This window comes from Schistocerca cancellata, unplaced genomic scaffold, assembly GCF_023864275.1.
Source record: "Schistocerca cancellata isolate TAMUIC-IGC-003103 unplaced genomic scaffold, iqSchCanc2.1 HiC_scaffold_718, whole genome shotgun sequence".
NCBI classification, from domain to species: Eukaryota; Metazoa; Arthropoda; class Insecta; order Orthoptera; family Acrididae; genus Schistocerca; species Schistocerca cancellata.
In genome coordinates this window covers 9,793,778-9,815,135 of record NW_026046729.1, presented here as the reverse complement: position 1 = coordinate 9,815,135, position 21,358 = coordinate 9,793,778, and the positions used below count along the sequence as shown (strand labels likewise).

Sequence of the window (21,358 nt, the reverse complement as noted above, 5' to 3'; positions counted from 1 at the left end):
AGGAGGCAACGAGAAAGGAGGCAACGAGAAAGGAGGCAACGAGAAAGGAGGCAACGAGAAAGGAGGCAACGAGAAAGGAGGCAACGAGAAAGGAGGCAACGAGAAAGGAGGCAACGAGAAAGGAGGCAACGAGAAAGGAGGCAACGAGAAAGGAGGCAACGAGAAAGGAGGCAACGAGAAAGGAGGCAACGAGAAAGGAGGCAACGAGAAAGGAGGCAACGAGAAAGGAGGCAACGAGAAAGGAGGCAACGAGAAAGGAGGCAACGAGAAAGGAGGCAACGAGAAAGGAGGCAACGAGAAAGGAGGCAACGAGAAAGGAGGCAACGAGAAAGAAGGCAACGAGAAAGAAGGCAACGAGAAAGGAGGCAACGAGAAAGGAGGCAACGAGAAAGGAGGCAACGAGAAAGGAGGCAACGAGAAAGAAGGCAACGAGAAAGAAGGCAACGAGAAAGAAGGCAACGAGAAAGAAGGCAACGAGAAAGAAGGCAACGAGAAAGAAGGCAACGAGAAAGAAGGCAACGAGAAAGAAGGCAACGAGAAAGAAGGCAACGAGAAAGAAGGCAACGAGAAAGAAGGCAACGAGAAAGAAGGCAACGAGAAAGAAGGCAACGAGAAAGAAGGCAACGAGAAAGAAGGCAACGAGAAAGAAGGCAACGAGAAAGAAGGCAACGAGAAAGAAGGCAACGAGAAAGAAGGCAACGAGAAAGAAGGCAACGAGAAAGAAGGCAACGAGAAAGAAGGCAACGAGAAAGAAGGCAACGAGAAAGAAGGCAACGAGAAAGAAGGCAACGAGAAAGAAGGCAACGAGAAAGAAGGCAACGAGAAAGAAGGCAACGAGAAAGAAGGCAACGAGAAAGAAGGCAACGAGAAAGAAGGCAACGAGAAAGAAGGCAACGAGAAAGAAGGCAACGAGAAAGAAGGCAACGAGAAAGAAGGCAACGAGAAAGAAGGCAACGAGAAAGAAGGCAACGAGAAAGAAGGCAACGAGAAAGAAGGCAACGAGAAAGAAGGCAACGAGAAAGAAGGCAACGAGAAAGAAGGCAACGAGAAAGAAGGCAACGAGAAAGAAGGCAACGAGAAAGAAGGCAACGAGAAAGAAGGCAACGAGAAAGAAGGCAACGAGAAAGAAGGCAACGAGAAAGAAGGCAACGAGAAAGAAGGCAACGAGAAAGAAGGCAACGAGAAAGAAGGCAACGAGAAAGAAGGCAACGAGAAAGAAGGCAACGAGAAAGAAGGCAACGAGAAAGAAGGCAACGAGAAAGAAGGCAACGAGAAAGAAGGCAACGAGAAAGAAGGCAACGAGAAAGAAGGCAACGAGAAAGAAGGCAACGAGAAAGAAGGCAACGAGAAAGAAGGCAACGAGAAAGAAGGCAACGAGAAAGAAGGCAACGAGAAAGAAGGCAACGAGAAAGAAGGCAACGAGAAAGAAGGCAACGAGAAAGAAGGCAACGAGAAAGAAGGCAACGAGAAAGAAGGCAACGAGAAAGAAGGCAACGAGAAAGAAGGCAACGAGAAAGAAGGCAACGAGAAAGAAGGCAACGAGAAAGAAGGCAACGAGAAAGAAGGCAACGAGAAAGAAGGCAACGAGAAAGAAGGCAACGAGAAAGAAGGCAACGAGAAAGAAGGCAACGAGAAAGAAGGCAACGAGAAAGAAGGCAACGAGAAAGAAGGCAACGAGAAAGAAGGCAACGAGAAAGAAGGCAACGAGAAAGAAGGCAACGAGAAAGAAGGCAACGAGAAAGAAGGCAACGAGAAAGAAGGCAACGAGAAAGAAGGCAACGAGAAAGAAGGCAACGAGAAAGAAGGCAACGAGAAAGAAGGCAACGAGAAAGAAGGCAACGAGAAAGAAGGCAACGAGAAAGAAGGCAACGAGAAAGAAGGCAACGAGAAAGAAGGCAACGAGAAAGAAGGCAACGAGAAAGAAGGCAACGAGAAAGAAGGCAACGAGAAAGAAGGCAACGAGAAAGAAGGCAACGAGAAAGAAGGCAACGAGAAAGAAGGCAACGAGAAAGAAGGCAACGAGAAAGAAGGCAACGAGAAAGAAGGCAACGAGAAAGAAGGCAACGAGAAAGAAGGCAACGAGAAAGAAGGCAACGAGAAAGAAGGCAACGAGAAAGAAGGCAACGAGAAAGAAGGCAACGAGAAAGAAGGCAACGAGAAAGAAGGCAACGAGAAAGAAGGCAACGAGAAAGAAGGCAACGAGAAAGAAGGCAACGAGAAAGAAGGCAACGAGAAAGAAGGCAACGAGAAAGAAGGCAACGAGAAAGAAGGCAACGAGAAAGAAGGCAACGAGAAAGAAGGCAACGAGAAAGAAGGCAACGAGAAAGAAGGCAACGAGAAAGAAGGCAACGAGAAAGAAGGCAACGAGAAAGAAGGCAACGAGAAAGAAGGCAACGAGAAGGAAGGCAACGAGAAGGAAGGCAACGAGAAGGAAGGCAACGAGAAGGAAGGCAACGAGAAGGAAGGCAACGAGAAGGAAGGCAACGAGAAGGAAGGCAACGAGAAGGAAGGCAACGAGAAGGAAGGCAACGAGAAGGAAGGCAACGAGAAGGAAGGCAACGAGAAGGAAGGCAACGAGAAGGAAGGCAACGAGAAGGAAGGCAACGAGAAGGAAGGCAACGAGAAGGAAGGCAACGAGAAGGAAGGCAACGAGAAGGAAGGCAACGAGAAGGAAGGCAACGAGAAGGAAGGCAACGAGAAGGAAGGCAACGAGAAGGAAGGCAACGGAGAAGGAAGGCAACGAGAAGGAAGGCAACGAGAAGGAAGGCAACGAGAAGGAAGGCAACGAGAAGGAAGGCAACGAGAAGGAAGGCAACGAGAAAGAAGGCAACGAGAAAGAAGGCAACGAGAAAGAAGGCAACGAGAAAGAAGGCAACGAGAAAGAAGGCAACGAGAAAGAAGGCAACGAGAAAGAAGGCAACGAGAAAGAAGGCAACGAGAAAGAAGGCAACGAGAAAGAAGGCAACGAGAAAGAAGGCAACGAGAAAGAAGGCAACGAGAAAGAAGGCAACGAGAAAGAAGGCAACGAGAAAGAAGGCAACGAGAAAGAAGGCAACGAGAAAGAAGGCAACGAGAAAGAAGGCAACGAGAAAGAAGGCAACGAGAAAGAAGGCAACGAGAAAGAAGGCAACGAGAAAGAAGGCAACGAGAAAGAAGGCAACGAGAAAGAAGGCAACGAGAAAGAAGGCAACGAGAAAGAAGGCAACGAGAAAGAAGGCAACGAGAAAGAAGGCAACGAGAAAGAAGGCAACGAGAAAGAAGGCAACGAGAAAGAAGGCAACGAGAAAGAAGGCAACGAGAAAGAAGGCAACGAGAAAGAAGGCAACGAGAAAGAAGGCAACGAGAAAGAAGGCAACGAGAAAGAAGGCAACGAGAAAGAAGGCAACGAGAAAGAAGGCAACGAGAAAGAAGGCAACGAGAAAGAAGGCAACGAGAAAGAAGTCAACGAGAAAGAAGTCAACGAGAAAGAAGGCAACGAGAAAGAAGGCAACGAGAAAGAAGGCAACGAGAAAGAAGGCAAGGAGAAAGAAGGCAACGAGAAAGAAGGCAACGAGAAAGAAGGCAAGGAGAAAGAAGGCAATGAGAAGTCAAGGGAAAGAGTAAGGAAGACAGTGAGGTGGAGAAGAGCAATGAAAGGAACCATCAAAAGGAAGGAAGAAACGAGAAGTGAAAAACCAAAAAGACCACAATTATAGGTCGTTGAACCGTCCGTCTCCGGACGCAGGCGCATACTACCCTCGTGAGGGGGATGGACTCCTTGTAGTCGCCTCTTACGACAGGAAGGAATACCTCGGGCCTATTCTGATCCCCGGACCCGCAGGGGGGGTACGTTTTTCTTGAGTAATTCGTAAACTTCAGCTTCTAACGAAGACGCCTCAACGCGCAGATTTTAACGAAGTCAGATATCCCACGAAAAGGTACAGTTCATTTTTGTGTAGGACTAATAGTTTACGTGTAGCGAGCGACAGAACATGGAAATGTTACGCGTTGATCGTGACCGGGCCAAGTGTGTCTCGAAATAAGCGTCAAACGAAATAACTACAAAGAACGAAACTTGTCTAGCTTGAAGGGGGAATCTAGATGGTTCGCCCGCTAGATGGTGCTGCCATAGGTCAAACGGATATCAAAGCGTTTTTTAATTAGGAACCCCACTTTTTATTACATATTCGTGTAGTACGTACAGAAATACGGATGTTTTAGTTGCACCACTTTCTTCGCTTTGTGATAGATGGCGCTGTAGTAGCGAAAACTGAAGACTAACAGTTGGTAACATTCAGGTTTTTTAAATTAAACTACAGAACGTAGGTACGTTCGAACAATTTATTTCGGTTGTTCCGATGTGATACATGTACCTTTGTGAACTTATTTCTGAGAACGCATGCTGTTACAGCGTGATTACCTGTAATTACCACATTAATGCAATAAATGCTCGAAACGATGTCCGTCAACCTCAATGCATTCGGCAATAAGTGTAACAAAATTCCTCTCAACAGCGAGTAATTCGCCTTCCGTAAAGTTCGAACATGCATTGACAATGAGATGACATGTTGTCAGGCGTTTTCGGTGGATCACGATAGCAAATATCAACCCTAGTCCATGCAGTAGGATGGAGTGCATGTATCTTACATGTGGTATTTGAAGGCGTTGCGGGTTGCGTAAGACGTATTGATAGGGGCAGCTGAATTACCCACTGTGTGGCGTCTGTTCTGTCTGATACGTCCGCAAAAACTAACACCACACATATGATAATGTATTTACGTGTTGATAGTATTTCACGATTTATCTAATACATATTCAGTCGTATTCAGTGCTGATGTAACCTATGTCACTCTTTTTGCAGGAATTAAGCTAATGCTGCGAGCCGCGACGATGGCGTCGGGGGGGGGGGGGGGGGGGAGGCGCTACAAAAGCGTTGTGTGAGAAGACGGGCATTTGGGTTGAACAAGAAGCGTACGCGGATGGCCGGGACGATTAAGGTGACCCCTGGAGGAATCCGGGTTCGAGTTTCCGCCTGGCCCAAGGTTTCACTCCTCACCACCGAATTATTTCGACGCCCTCATGCAATTTGAAGCCGACATTTCTCGTTCATCACGTATTTTTAGTATTCAGAGCTTGTGAGCTCTGCAACATGCATGTACTAATTTACATTTACATGACAAACCCTATTTTCAGGGCTATATTTTAATTTGGACAAATGGATCTATGCAGATATTTGTAAAAACGACGATGATACATCAGTCCATACTAATGTAAAATTGCCACCTTCTGAAGAAGACAAATTTAAATTTGTTGAAACTTAGGTAAAGATTTCTTTATCCATTGCAACTGGTCGGCTGTTTATGATTTTATACTTAAGTTATTTTAAATTGACTATAAAATACAGTAGTCAAACTAAAATAACTTCAGTAGCGTCTGGATACCAAAAATACGTCATGAGAGAAATGTCGGCTTCAAACTAAAATACAGTCCCTCCCTCCCCCCCCCCCCCCATGAACCATGGACCTTGCTGTTGAGGAGGAGGCTTGCGTGCCTCAGCGATACAGATGACCGTACCGTAAGTGCAACCACAACGGAGAGGTATTTGTTGAGAGGCCAGACAAACCTGTGGTTCCTGTAGAGGGACAGCAGCCTTTTCAGTAGTTGCTGGGGCAACAGTGGATGATTGATCTGTCCCTGTAACATTAACCAAAACGGCCTTGCTGTGCTGGTACTACGAACGGCTGAAAGCAAGGGGAAACTACGGCCGTAATTAATCCCGAGGGCATGCAGCTTTACTGTAAATGTAGACTGGCAATGGCAAGGAAAGCGTTTCTGAAGAGAAATTTGTTAACATCTAGTATAGATTTGTGTTGTGAAGTAATTTCTGAAAATATTTGTATGGAGTGTAGCCCTGTATGGAAATGAAACATGGACGATAAATAGTTTGGACAAGAGAATAGAAGCTTTCGAGATGTGGTGCTACAGAAGAACGCTGAAGGTTAGATCACGTAACTAATGAGGTATTGAATACAATTGGGGAGAAAAGGAGTTTGTGGCACAACTTGACAAGAAGAAGGGACCAGTTGGTAGAACATGTTCTGAGGCATCAGGGGATCACAAATTGAACATTGGAGGGCAGCGTGGAGGGTAAAAATTGTAGCCGGAGACCAAGAAATGAATGCAGTAAGCTGCTTCAGAGAGATGTAGGTTCCAGTAAGTTCTGGGAGATGGAGCTTGCACAGGATTTAGTAGCAGGCGGAGCTGCATCAATCCACTCTCAGTACTGAAGACCGCAACATAAAATATAGTACAACATATTCATTAAGTTTTGTAGCATTTCTTCTTCATACTTTAACCCATGGTCATAGACCACGGACGCATAGAAAATCTGCATTGGTTTCCCTGCCGCATCTTAAACTGCACCAAGAAATAAAGTAAGAATTATTGTCTGCTACTGTTTTCATTTAAGATCTCCAGATACTTCGAATGTACATCAGGTGCATCATAATTGACGTCCGTTACATATTTTGATGAATGGAAGTTAACGCTACAATATGATGCACCTGATTTACATTCAATGGTATTTATTTTTATAACTTCATGGAACACGCATTCAAAATTAAGAAGGGAAACGCAGCATCAACGCCTTCTTGATACACACCTTCGTTCAAGGGAAAAACTATTTAAAAAATATGGATCCCAGTGGCGCGTCCAGGTGAAAAGTCGCTCCTGTTGTACTTAAGTCAGAAGTTTCCGGCATTGCACTGTGATCGTGTGTTTGCTCGTTGTAGTGCAAGCAGCGCACCGCAGTCAGGTCTGCGTTCCGCAGTCTAGTTCCGCATCTGCCTGTGCAAACTGACTTCTCTATCATTTTAAACGTTTAAAATCTAATCAACATGAGACTTAGCTAAAATGAAAAATGAAACCCTCGTTACATTTTTAGTCGTGGTCCATTCCCTCACGATTACTTCCCGTTTAAAATGTTTTTAATGAGCTCTGAGGAAATCTGTCATATCTGTAGAATTTGTGACTCAGAACCGGAAGAGGAAGTATAATACAGATGTCCTCTGCAGAACGCCCTTTGGCATTCTACATAGTCAAGTGAAAGGTTAGAGTGGAAGTACTTATTTAGATGTAAGGTATTATACCTTTATTACTTTTACCAAAAGTTCGTGTAACGAACTACTGTTACTGTAATAAAGATAGGCAATGCCCTGCCATGGTTGTCGTTTGTAGTGGAACAGGGATAAGCTGTGTTAGATACTAAATAGTGACATTGTCACCCAAAATTTCTGAAAAGTAAAAACTACCTAGAGTTGTTGTCTTTTGTGTAGGAATCATAATGTACTACTGAGTACTGGCACATGCCAGTCAGTTTTCTACACTAATTTGTTTGTTTCCAAGTGAAAGTAGTTGTGACTTCTTGTGGAATGCACTACCTTCGTTACGTATCGCGTAACGTGACACAGCAACAATACACTGTAGCTTCTCTACAATACATGATACGCTGAAGCACCAAAGGCACTATAGCACTTACGAGAAGTCATGGGGAAAAAGGAACTCACTAATCACCTCTACTGGAAACGCTGATTCACAACGCTATTACGCTTTGGCGTCACTCAACACAAAACTCCCGGTACAGCACGAAGAACAACAATAGTAGCTACGTATGCGTGCTGCAGTAATCAGAGACTGTTCATTTCAGTTGTAACTTAACTGACGCAAAGTAGAGCGGCTCTTTAAATGAGCGGTTTAGTTAAGCCCTAGGCGCAGGTGACATGCTAACACTGTGCCGTTGTTTGTTAATCATACGCGCGAGCCATCCCCGATGTACAAGAAAAGTAATACTGTTCCACCGAGATGATACTCGACCTGAGACTAGAAAAAAATAAAGCACACTTTTCTCACCCTCATTTTCGAACCGATGTTTCGAACCAGCACTTAACTTTTTGGTGATTATGTTTTGACTTATAAATTATACAGGAAATTTCAACAATAACGCCCTCAGTCACAATTTTTTCGCTTTTTTTTTTTAAATTACACGATGAACTTCAGAGCCAGTGAGTCCGTCTTCAGTTGCCAATCACCTAATACAATATTTGTATTTGCTCTTGAGTGAAGTGAGATGCGTTTTCGCGTTATGAGAAAGATACTAGCTTGTGTATTTCGTGAATCTAGCGTGGTAAACAATGAACACGGAAAATCAGTGAAAAACGTATCTATAATAGTAAGGGTATTTTTACCGTTCCGAAGTCACCGTAAGTTTGTTTATTCATCGTGTCGTTAATGTGACATGATGCGCGACGACATAATGGAAGCACTTGAGAGTTCACGACGTCCAGGAACAGACGGCCAGAGTGAGCCAGTAACCACTGTTTTTTATGGGGCGTATGAGGCCTGAAGACTGCATACTGAAGTGTGTAAAACTCGTAGCGAAAATTAAATAACTTCTTAATTTGCTCGGCTGTTTGGCGATTTTCTTTTTTGAACATTTGACCAGCCGCTGTCACAATGGATGAACGGAGGAAGTGTTGTAATTTTAAGTTCTTTTAATCAAAATGTTTTCCATGGTGACCTCGAAACGTTGGAAATGTTCTTTCGTGTTTGTCACTTAAGTCCTCAGCGTTTTTTTTTTTGTTTGCTGTTTCTCATTTTCCGCTCGCGATTCACGAAGTGCTCAACCTGACATAGTTCAGAATAAAAACAGATTTTTTTTCAGTAGACTGTCTAAGTATTCGTAATAAAGTTCCCAATGTAGTGCATCCAGGAATGTGCTCGTGCTCAAATTATTCCTGCAACCGAGAGACGGCTGAAACCCGAGCTCAAGAACTCTGAGATTTAGCGAAACATCGATCATATATATCAGAAAAACGGGTTTAGTGTTCATTGTAGTTCGCAATAATATATTTCTCTCTATTCAGATCGAAGTTGAATTTGACACTTAAGGTAGGTGGTCGCGTATAACACACACATGTGAAATCAAGCTTTTGTTGTATGTATTTACCTGCTACCCGATTCAGCTTTGACAGTTGCGGAGTCATTCAAAGAAACTCTGCGCTCAGTAGCACGTAAATACCCTGATCGTTCACTACTAGTTGGAGGTGAGTAAAGGTTGGTTGGTTTGGGGGGGATTAAAGGGACCAGACTGCGACGGTCATCAGTCCCTTTTTCCAAAAAAAAAGTAAAACCACCCAAAGAGAATAAAAAAACGAACAACAGGAAAGACGTCAGACGACACAGGACAAGAAATACTCCTACAGAGATCAGACGAAACAAATTAAAATCACACAGAGTGTGACAGTGGTTGGCCGACCACAGAGATAAAAAGGAGAAGCCAACCACTGAGAACACATTAAAAACTCAGCGTAAAATCGTAGGCCAATGGCCAGAATCAACACAAAAGAACAGAACAAACACTCAGAGAAAATAATAAAAACCCCCTGCCCGAATAAAACGGAAAACTAAGTCAGCCATACCAGGGTCATCACATAAAAGGGCAGGGAGCGTATCAGGCAGCGCAAATGTCTGCCTGACCACAGCTAAAAGGGGGCAGGCCAACAAAATGTGGGCCACTGTCAAAGCCGCCCCGCAGCGACATACAGGAGGGTCCTCCCGGCGCAGTAAATAACTGTGTGTCAGGTGGGAGTGGCCAATGCGGAGCCGACAAAGGACGACAGAGTCCCTGCGGTTGGCTCGCAGGGATGACCGCCACACAGTCGTCGTCTCCTTGATGGCACGGAGTTTATTGGGCACGATCCGATTGCGCCATTCAGCGTCCCAAAGCGCAAAAACTTTTCGGCGGAGGACTGCCTGCAAATCAGTCTCTGGGAGGCCAACGTCCAGAGACTGTTTACTCGTGGCCTCTTTCGCCAGGCGGTCAACATGTTCATTGCCTGGGATACCAACGTGACCGGGGGTCCACACAAAGACCACAGAACGGCCGCAACGCGCAAGAGTATGCAGGGACTCATGGATAGCCATCACCAGACGAGAACGAGGAAAACACTGGTCGAGAGCTCGTAAACCGCTCAGGGAATCGCTACAGATAACGAAGGACTCACCTGAGCAGGAGCGGATATACTCTAGGGCACGAAAGATGGCGACTAGCTCAGCAGTGTAAACGCTGCAGCCAGCCGCCAAGGACCGTTGTTCGGAATGGTCCCCTAGAGTTAGCGCATACCCGACACGACCAGCAACCATCGAACCGTCGGTGTAAACAATTCCAGAGCCCTGATACGTGGCCAGGATGGAATAAAAGCGGCGGCGGAAGGCCTCTGGAGGGACCGAGTCCTTCGAGCCCTGTGCCAAGTCGAGCCGAAGGCAAGGGCGAGGAACACACCACGGGGGTGTACGCAGAGGCGCCCAGAAAGGAGGTGGAACTGGGAAAAACCCAAGCCCGCAGAGAAGCTCCTTGATGCGTACGGCGATCGGACAACCCGACCGGGGCCGACGGTCTGGCAGATGGACGACTGACTGCGGGAACAGGACACGATAATTTGGATGCCCGGGCAAGCTAAAAACATGGGCAGCATAAGCGGCCAGCAAACGTTGGCGTCGGAACCGCAGTGGAGGTACACCTGCCTCCACTAGGACGCTGTCCACAGGGCTGGTGCGGAAAGCACCAGTGGCAAGGCGTATCCCGCTGTGGAGAATTGGGTCCAGCACCCGCAACGCAGATGGGGATGCTGAGCCATAAGCTAGGCACCCATAATCCAGGCGAGACTGGATTAACGCCTGGTAGAGCCGCAACAGGGTAGATCGGTCGGCGCCCCAGCGGGTGTGGCTCAAACAACGCAGGGCGTTGAGATGCCGCCAACACGCTTGTTTAAGCTGCCGGATATGAGGCAGCCAAGTCAACCGGGCATCAAAAAGTACACCCAAAAACCTGTGGGTCTCCACCACAGCAAGAAGTTCGTCGGCAAGATAAAGCCGCGGCTCAGGATGGACCGTTCGGCGCCGGCAGAAATGCATAACGCGGGTCTTGGCAGCCGAAAACTGAAAACCACGCGCTACAGCCCAAGACTGCGCCTTGCGGATTGCGCCCTGTAGCTGACGTTCAGCTGCTGCAATGCTAATAGAACTATAGTAAAGACAGAAGTCGTCAGCATACAGGGAAGTGGAGACAGAATTTCCTACTGCCGCAGCGAGACCGTTTATTGCAATTAAAAACAGGCAGACACTGAGGACAGAGCCCTGGGGTACCCCATTCTCCTGGACGAGGGAGGAACTATACGAGGCCGCGACTTGCACGCGGAAGGTACGATACGACAGAAAATTTCTGATAAAGATGGGCAGAGGGCCCCGAAGACCCCATCCATGAAGCGTAGAAAGGATGTGATGACGCAATGTCGTATCGTACGCCTTCCGCATGTCGAAAAAGACAGCGACCAGGTGCTGACGGCGGGCAAAGGCTGTACGGATGGCCGACTCAAGGCTCACCAGATTGTCGGTGGCGGAGCGGCCTTTACGGAACCCACCCTGAGACGGAGCCAGAAGGCCCCGAGACTCCAGCACCCAATTTAAGCGCCGGCTCACCATCCGTTCAAGCAACTTGCAAAGAACGTTGGTGAGACTAATGGGACGGTAGCTGTCCACCTCCAAAGGATTCTTTCCAGGTTTCAAAATGGGGATGACAATACTTTCCCGCCATTGCGACGGAAACTCACCCTCGACCCAGAGACGTTTGTAAAGGTCGAGGAGGCGTCGCTTGCAGTCCACTGAAAGGTGTTTCAGCATCTGACAGTGGATGCGATCTGGCCCGGGAGCAGTATCAGGGCAAGCGGCAAGGGCACTCTGAAATTCCCACTCACTGAATGGAGCGTTGTAGGGTTCAGAAGCGTTGGTGCGAAAAGAAAGGCTCCGACGTTCCATCCGCTCTTTAATGGAGCGGAAGGCCTGGGGGTAATTCGCAGAAGCGGAACTCATAGCAAAATGCTCTGCCAAGCGGCTTGCAATGACGTCGGAGTCTGTACAAACTGCTCCATTCAGTGAGAGCGCAGGGACGCTGGCAGGGGTCCGATAGCCGTAGACGCGTCGAATCTTCGCCCAGACCTGCGATGGAGTGATATGGAGGCCAATGGTGGACACATACCGCTCCCAGCACTCCTTCTTGCCTTGGCGGATAAGGAGGCGGGCCCGCGCACGCAGCCGTTTGAAGGCGATAAGGTGGTCCATGGAGGGATGTCGCTTGTGACGCTGGAGCGCCCGCCGGCGATCTTTAATCGCTTCAGCGATCTCAGGCGACCACCAAGGCACAGCCCTCCGCCGAGGGGACCCAGAAGAACGGGGAATGGCAGACTCGGCGGCAGTGACGATGCCGGCGGTGACCGATGTAACCACCGCATCAATGGCATCAGTTGAGAGAGGCTCAATAGCGGCAGTGGAGGAGAACAAGTCCCAGTCAGCCTTATTCATAGCCCATCTGCTAGGGCGCCCAGAAGAGTGACGCTGTGGTAGTGACAGAAAAATCGGAAAGTGGTCACTACCACACAGGTCGTCATGCACACTCCAGTGGACAGATGGTAAGAGGCTAGGACTACAGATTGAAAGGTCAATGGCGGAGTAGGTGCCATGCGCCACACTGAAGTGTGTGGAGGCACCATCATTCAAAATCGAGAGATCGAGCTGCGACAATAAACGCTCAACGGTGGCGCCTCGACCTGTTGCCACTGACCCACCCCACAGAGGGTTATGGGCGTTAAAGTCGCCCAGTAATAAGAAAGGTGGCGGCAATTGGGCTATCAGCGCAGCCAGGACATGCTGCGCGACATCACCCTCCGGTGGAAGGTAAAGACTGCAGACGGTAAGAGCCTGCGGCGTCCACACCCTAACAGCGACAGCCTCTAAAGCTGTTTGTAGAGGGACAGACTCGCTGTGAAGAGAGTTAAGGACATAGATGCAGACGCCACCAGACACCCTTTCATAAGCTGCTCGGTTCTTATAATAACCCCGATAGCCACGGAGGGCGGGGGTGCGCATTGCTGGAAACCAAGTTTCCTGCAGAGCAATGCAGAGGAAAGGGTGAAGGCTGATAAGTTGGCGGAGCTCAGCTAGATGGTGGAAGAAACCGCTGCAGTTCCACTGGAGGATGGTTTTGTCCATGGCTGAGAAAGGCATGCTGGGACTGGGACGGCAGATTACGCCGCTGGGTCACCTGCTGCCTCCGATTGAGCACCTGTGCTAGTGCTATTGCTATTCACGGCGTCTGAGGGACCGGCGAGATCGAGGTCCTCAGCGGACGCCAGAATCTCCACCTCGTCCCCAGACGCAGAGCTAGAAGGTTGCGATGGGGTGGCTACCACCGCGCGTTCCTTGGGCTTAGAGCTGCTCTTCTTTGATTTCTCACGCTGCTCCTTGGGTTTAACCGGCTGGGAGGGCTTCACCGATTCAGTCTCCGGGACTGAGGAGGATCGGGAAGCCCTTCGACCTGCAGATTGTGGGCACTTACGCCACTGTCGATCGTCAGCCTTCCCGCCGGTGGAAACCTGGGAAGGGAGGGACCCAAGGGACCCCTTGCGAGCGTGAGAAGCCGAAGAAGTTGGACACTTCTCCGGCTTAGAAGCGGGGACCGACGTCCCCGATGGGGGGGATGGTGTTGCTCCTGAGGTAGGTGGCACAGGAGCAACCCGGTGGGTAGAGCCCCCCACTGGCAAGGGGGCAGGAGGAGTTGTACCACTCGTCGATCCGGCCGGAAGGCGCGAAACTGATGGGGCTAGCACAGGTGTTGTAGCAGCGGCGTAGGAAGTTGTCATTCGCACTGGATGTAATCGGTCGTATTTCCGTTTGGCCTCAGTATAAGTCAGGCGGTCCAGGGTCTTATATTCCATGATTTTGCGCTCTTTCGGGAATATTCTGCAGTCTGGCGAGCAAGGTGAATGGTGCTCCCCGCAGTTGACGCAGATGGGAGGCGGGGCACATGGAGTATCGGGATGAGATGGGCGTCCGCAATCTCGACATGTGAGGCTGGAAGTGCAGCGGGAAGACATATGGCCGAACTTCCAGCACTTGAAGCACCGCATCGGGGGAGGGATATAGGGCTTGACGTCACATCGGTAGACCATCACCTTGACCTTTTCCGGTAACATATCACCCTCGAAGGCCAAGATGAAGGCACCGGTAGCAACCTGATTGTCCCTCGGACCCCGATGAACGCGCCGGACGAAATGAACACCTCTACGTTCTAAGTTGGCGCGCAGCTCGTCATCAGACTGCAAAAGGAGGTCCCTATGGAAAATAACACCCTGGACCATATTTAAACTCTTATGTGGAGTAATAGTAACGTTAACATCCCCCAACTTGTCACAAGCAAGTAACCTGCGTGACTGGGCGGAGGATGCCGTTTGTATCAGTACTGAGCCAGAGCGCATTTTAGACAAGCCCTCCACCTCCCCAAACTTGTCCTCTAAATGCTCGACGAAGAACTGAGGCTTTGTGGAGAGAGAAGACTCCCCATCAGCTCTCGTGCAAACTAAGAATCGGGGCGAATAACTGTTACCTCCATCCTGGGACTTACGCTCTTCCCACGGCGTGGCCAGGGAGGGGAACGTTTTCGGATCGTACTTCTGTGCATTAAACTGAGCCCGAGAACGCTTAGAGACTGCTGGCGGCTGGCCGCCAGCGAGAGATGATGTACCACGCTTCATTGCGGGTCATCCGCCCTGATGCCACCTACTCCGACCAAGGGCCCTCCCCACGGGCGCCACCCAGCCGCAGCAATAGCCACCTGGCAGGATGTCCATTGCCGGGAGTCCTGATGCCCCAGGGAGATGGGCATCTACTCCTTGGCATACGTGGGGAGTGAACGGCGCAGGCATCAGTAGAGCGATCCCTGTGTTGTCAGGGGGCTACAACCAAGAGGGTACATGGCGGCCCCACCACAACGGACTGGCTACCGTGCTGGATCTTAGGTGCAAAAATGGCCAAGGTCGTCGTCGCAGTTAAAAGAAACACTGCAGAGTGCAGTGTGGTAATCGCCCAAGAGATCGAAAACGAGCGGGACACCATTGCAACGACGAGAAAGACGGCTAAAGGTCTAATTGCACGACGGATACAGTGCACCATGTAAGGCGCCCTTCCCCAATTGGCTCGCTCTTCGGAATAATTTAGAAAGATGGAGGTCAAACCCGAGAGGGGACCATCACATAAGGCCAAAACATGTGAGACTCCTTTTAGTCGCCTCTTACGACAGGCAGGAATACCGCGGGCCTATTCTAACCCCCGAACCCGCAGGGGCCGGAGGTGAGTAAAGACTGGAATGTGTACATTCACTGGGGAGGCAACATATAGGTAGTCGAACGAAACGCTTTTGAACACGTTTCCTGAAAACTTGTCTTTAGCAGCTAGCTCGGCACCCCACACGTAATGGAAACATCTTAGACCTTGTGAGGAACGAACAGACCAGACCTTATCGACAACGTTAGTATAGAAACGGGGATTAGCTATCATGATGTCGTTATAGCAACTATAACGAAAGTTAATAAATCAGTCAAAAAGGCTAGGGCAGTCTTTCTCTTAGAGCAGCCAAGCAGTTATTAGCATGTAACTTGGACAGTGATATATTTAGATGAAGGAAGAGAAATTATGAGTGAAGTTTAAGCACATTGTAAATCTAGAGACTTGTATGTCTAATAAGCTGTTTAAGGAGAGGAAAGACCCCACCACGGCTCAATAACGAAATTCGGAAGATGCTAGGGAAGTAGAGGCTGTAGCAGTCACCGTTCTGAAGAGAACGCGCAAATAACGGTAAGCGAAGTTCAGTAGGGATTCTTGCTTCTGTGGAAAGATCTGAAGCGTGTGTTCGAAGCATAAAACAGCTACCACCCTCTCGGTTTATCTTTTGCTAAGGCAGAGAAGCCGAGAAAATACTTCTACCTGGAAGGTCTAATGTTAAAAGCTGACCTACTTTGGCACTCAATGCAAAGGCATGCCTCGCTGGAAAAAACATTAATGCTGGGGAAGATTGAAGGAACTAGAAGAAGAGGGCATAAGAGGATGAGATGGATCGATGGCATCACGGAAGTAATGTGTTCCAACCTCGAAGGTTTACGGGAGAAAGTCCAAGACAGGAAAAAGTGGCGTGATTTGGTTCACGGGGTGACGAAGAGTCGGACCCGACTAAAAAGAGAGAGAGAGAGAGAGAGAGAGAGAGAGAGAGAGAGAGAGAGAGAGAGAGAGATCTCAACTGCTGGTTCTTTTATCATGACATCAGACAAGTTGGTGGCCAACTTTTTTATGGAGGACTCCGAGGATAAGGCGCTGGAATCTAAGCTTGAAGCCCAGTGTTTTGCTGGTATGTTGACACGCTTGTAGTGTGGCCCCATGGTGAAGTTAGTATTTTTGATCGTCTGAACTTCATCCACTGACTGATTCAGTTCACGATGGAAATCGAAAAAGGTGGATGTTATCCGTTTTTGGATGTGCTAGTACGTCGTCTAGATCATGGCACCTTTGGACACGCGGTTTATCGAAAACCGACCCTTACGGATTTACATTTACGCCCAAACAGCTGCCACCATCCTTCACATACGATGAGCGTACTCAGAACTCTAGTACACCGAGAGTAGGTCACTGCTGATGAACGGGCTTTAATACCTGTGAATAGTTTTTGAAGCTAACGGGTACTCACAACAGCGTAATGCGCCACAAATGAAACCGACTGTGGGTACAAGAAAATCAAAAGAAAAGGAAAGGTTTAAATAGATGGCTTTTCTGCCATACGTGGGAAGCCTATCGTCAAAAATGGGGCGGATCCTCAGTAAACATGAAGTGAATGTGATTTTTCGCCCTTCACTGAAGACTTCTGGCATCCGTTGAGGATGCTTTGGTGCTTCGGAAACCTGGGGTTTACAAGATCCCCTGTGAGTGCAGCCATTCATACATCGGACAGACGACACGTACTACCCAGGAGAGATGGAGAGATGCGCAGAGCACCGCAGTACACCCGGCTCTTACAACCTATTAAATCTGCGGTGGCCGAGGACTGAATTGGCTCTGGGTGACGACCAGTGTGGCCGAGTCGCTCTAGGCGCTTCTATCTGGAACTGCGAGACCGCTATGGTTTGCAGGTTCGAATCCTACCTGCGGGCATGGACGTGTGTGATGTCCTTAGGTTAGTTAGGTTTAACTAGTTCTAAGACTAGGCGACTGGACCTCAGACGTTAATTCCCACAGTGCTCAGAGCCATTTTTGACATTGGGCACTATGGGGTACGTTAACGTCGAAATTTTAGCCTCGACTTCATCCTTCTGGGACTCAGTATTGAAGGAGGTAATTGAAATTTGCATGGCGACAAACTTAAATAGAGATAGCGGCTTCAGCTTTGACGAATCTTTGAATCCGGCAATTTCTGTAATAAAAGTCACTAACACGTCTCGCATTGATACATTGATATCACTGTGTGGATCGACTGCGCAGCCATGTTTCTAATTCCATGCACACGTCTTTGCCACCGATTAACGTCTCTAGCACCTTGTGTGTCTGTGGCCGAATTCGCAGTGGTGCGGTCCACGGCTTTAGAAGGACGGAGCAAGTGCAGGATCGTCAGTCACCTCGGCTCACTGAAGATGGCTGGACGGTAATTAACAGATATACTAGAACAAAAAGTAGAACTTATGCGGCTGCACGCTCGAAATTTTATGGATTAGTATTTGCGCCGTGAAAGTATAAATTGCACGATGTTCACAACTGTACACCACTGTTCTAATTTTAATATTAGATACAGCCCCTTTTGAAAGGAATAATTTAGTTATACAGTACAAATGAAGGTTCTTACCAATACCTTGGCTACTGAGGGTTTCTTCCAGTAATTGGTCATGTTTTTCTGTGATGTCTATTTGACACTAGATGTGACACCCAGTATTCTATGACAAATATCAGGTGTTTGTACCATTGAAATGGAAAATTACGACATTTTTCAGCTTCGAAGGAATATGGTATGGTTGTAAGTAATCCACTGTAACCTGTAAGTACACGAACGGTATTTGGCACACATACTCTATTACATAAAGTATCCGGACACCTGGCTGAAAATAAGTTCGTGGCGCCATCCATCGGTAATGCTGGAACTGAGTATGGTGTTGGCCCACACTTTGCCTTTATGACAGCTTCCACTCTCGCAGGCATACGATCGATCAGGTGCTGGTAGGTTCCTTGGGAAATGGCAGCCCATTCATTACGTAGTGCAGCACTGGGGAGAGGTATCGATGTTGGTCGGTGACGCCTGTCACGAAGTCTGCGTCCCCTAACACTCCAAAGGTGTTCTATACAATTTAGGTCAGGACTCAACAGACCAGTCCATTACAGGGATGTTATTGTCGTGCCACGCAAAGCAACAAGGGGTGCAGGCCTCCTGCATGATGAACACGGCCACACCATGAAACCACAGCCTCAAATTTACAATCGGCACTAGACACGCTGGCAGATGAGTTTCGCCGTGCATTCGCCATACCATCACCCTGCCATCGCATTGCCACATTGTGTACCGCGATTCGTCACTCCACACAACGTACTTCCACTGTTCAATCGTCCAATGTTTACGCTCGTTACACCAAGCGGTGGGTCGTTTGGCGTTTATCGGCGTGTTGTGTGGCTTATGAGCAGCTGCTCGACCATGAAAGCCAAATTTTCTCACCTCCCGCCTGTCATAGTACTTGCAGTGGATCCTGATACTATCTGAAATTCCTGTGTGATGGTCTGGATAGATGTCTGCCTATTACACCTTATGAGCCTCTTCAACTGTCGGCGGGCTCTGTCAGTCAACCGACCAAGTCGGCCTGTATGCTTTGTTGCTATACGTGTCCCTCCACGTTTCCGCTTCGCTGTCATATCGGAAAAGGTAGACCTAGGGATGTTTGTGGGTGCTCAAATCTCGCGTACAGATGTGTGATAGAAGTGCCACCCAATCACCTGACCACGTTCGAAGTCTGAGTTCAACGGACCACCCCATTCCGATCCCTCACGATGTCTAATACTACCGAGGTCGCTGATCTGGATTACCTGACAGTAGGTGGCAGCACAATGCACCTAATATGAGAAACGTTTGTGTTTGGGGATGTCCGGATACTTTTGTCACATTGCGTGTATCTGTTGAGTCATGCCATTGTTTATTGCACTGTATTTCCATATTTTTAATATTGATGTAGGTGGATATCCAGGATGACTTAATAACCGAAACACGCAGGTGACTTATGAGACAAATGTAAGAAATGACAGCTTATGATTAATATACTTTTGTAAAATATTTCACAGCTATTGAACCTCATCAGGTAGTTGTACCGTTGTGGATCCACTACAATAAATCAACTAAAGTGACAAATTAGGATCTCAATCCATTTTGCAAGTATTTCAACAACTGAATACGTTTTCATTTCTTGGATTATTTCTATACAAGTTAAACTTTTAGGTGTGGATGCCCGTCTTATCAGTTCATATCGTTAAATGTACCTCAACACCAACAGAAAATAATGCCGATAAATCCGTCGGGTCATAAGTAAACGTTTCTGAAGTTTGTTAACGTTTGATACGCATTGCTCTCAGACAGCAAAGGACTTTGAAGAGCATGAATTAAGACATGAACCGTTCTGAAACTGAGAAGGTCTAATATGCCATTTATGTGAATAGCTTAATGTGTGCTACGAGGTAGATTCAGAGGGTTCCAATCGAACAACCTATGCCACTCAGATTGGGAGAGCCAGTTTCCACTGACTTTCAAATAGCGCCAGACGCCCTTAAAATTAAAGTTACGCCAGAAAAGTGCACCAAACTACAACAGAGGTTGCGAGAAGCCAAATGAAAGGAACGATTCAAACAACAATGTTCGCTTCAATTAGTAATATGGAACCATCTAGACTGATGAACATCTGACTTCTGGAACGACAGAGGAGAATATATGTATGCCCGTCGCTTCTATTTTGTTGATGCATCATCAGAAATTGTGTAATCCTAAAATCAGTATCTACGTAGATGTTTCATGTGGTGAAGGATAACTTCCGTTTCTCCAATGTATACTATGTTCTGATAACTTACACGTCAAAAACAGGACTATTTATGCTCCCGCACCCGTTGCTTATTAATTTCATTCTGTGTAACTTCTGACATCTGCGGTTTGAGATGGCGTTAGAGTTCACGTCATGTGAGCTGTCTTTCCAGAGTTTATCTGAAAAGTGATATTTCAATTTGGGTTCCACAGCGCTTAATTGCTGCATTTACACCCTAAAATGGCAGGATTTACACCTGTCGTAAATTCGGCGGTTGTCGAAGTCACCCATCTCCATTCCCGCAATTATCCGAATCCGAAAGAGATTACACGTAATCCACTCTAAAAAACTACATCCTTTGTTACCCGCTCTTCGTTCTAGTACGGTCACCTCCAGTGATCTTTCCAGTTTCCTCCCAGTACGTGTAATTTAACAACCGATATTACATTAGCAGAGCTGCAACTTCAGAAACGTCTGACGAAAAACATAATAGAAACTCTTTCCCAGAACCGAGAAGACTACTCTGTAGCGCTCTGCCTCCGGCTTCGATGCAACATTACTCACTACAACACAACGGAATGAGCTGTCACCGTTATTAACAGAACCTTCGAAAGTACAAAAACGGGACAGGTCACATAAGTGACTAATGAAAAGTGATTGCACAATACTTCGTACTATCAACAGTAAAATTCTTTGCCAAGTCGGATAATGGTGATACTGTAGTCATTAAAGAGGACCAGTACGCAGTTGAAGTACTCAATATTTTCAGTGAAAATGTGAATGGTGTAGATTTACGTGGATGAGTTAAATATTTAATAACCGCAACCGCTCTCCCACATTCCTTCCGCTGGTGGTCCTTAATGCCCTAGATACCGACAAAAGAAATTGTATCCTACAAGAAAAGATCTGTGTCTTCCACCCACAATTTTACAGTACGTGACAGACTGTATTTAGTTTCTGTCCTAACTTACCTGGCGGTCCCACCTAATTCCGAACTAACTTCTTCCGATATCCTGACAATGCACAGCAACATCCAAACGGATTAAGTAGTAGAGCATCCCTCACAATTCGCAGACTCATTGTACCCATTCCACAGCATAGCATTGTAGTATTAAACCATTACAATTATACTCCAATACCATTACTTTGGTAATTCTACATACATCCAGACACTAAGTATGACAATGGCGATCCCCCTTCCACGGTGTGGCCAGTATTTGTGTGCCGAAACTCGAATATGATTATGTACAACAGCAGCAGTCGTATGGTGCAGATATTGTCTGATTGTTTCATTATATTTGCGATGTTTTATTAGTATGTAACGATCGTACAACAACCGGCGGTCCTTCCGCACGTACGTAACTTCTCAATACGCTAACACCCAGTTTACTGTTTAACATAGCACT

General features: G+C 47.4%; 1 protein-coding gene across 1 annotated transcript in view; it reads left to right on the top strand.

The window, feature by feature from the left end:
- The window catches only part of LOC126141541 (uncharacterized), a 158,216-nt gene extending 137,461 nt beyond the window's left edge, over nt 1–20,755 (top strand). Inside the window, exons 5-9 of the mRNA XM_049915254.1 lie at nt 44–2,240; nt 2,284–2,360; nt 2,402–2,690; nt 2,737–3,486; nt 20,637–20,755. Coding sequence (XP_049771211.1) covers nt 44–2,240; nt 2,284–2,360; nt 2,402–2,690; nt 2,737–3,486; nt 20,637–20,755 — 3,432 coding nt within the window. The remainder of the gene's footprint in view (nt 1–43; nt 2,241–2,283; nt 2,361–2,401; nt 2,691–2,736; nt 3,487–20,636) is intronic.
- Nucleotides 20,756–21,358: the final 603 nt, after the last annotated feature.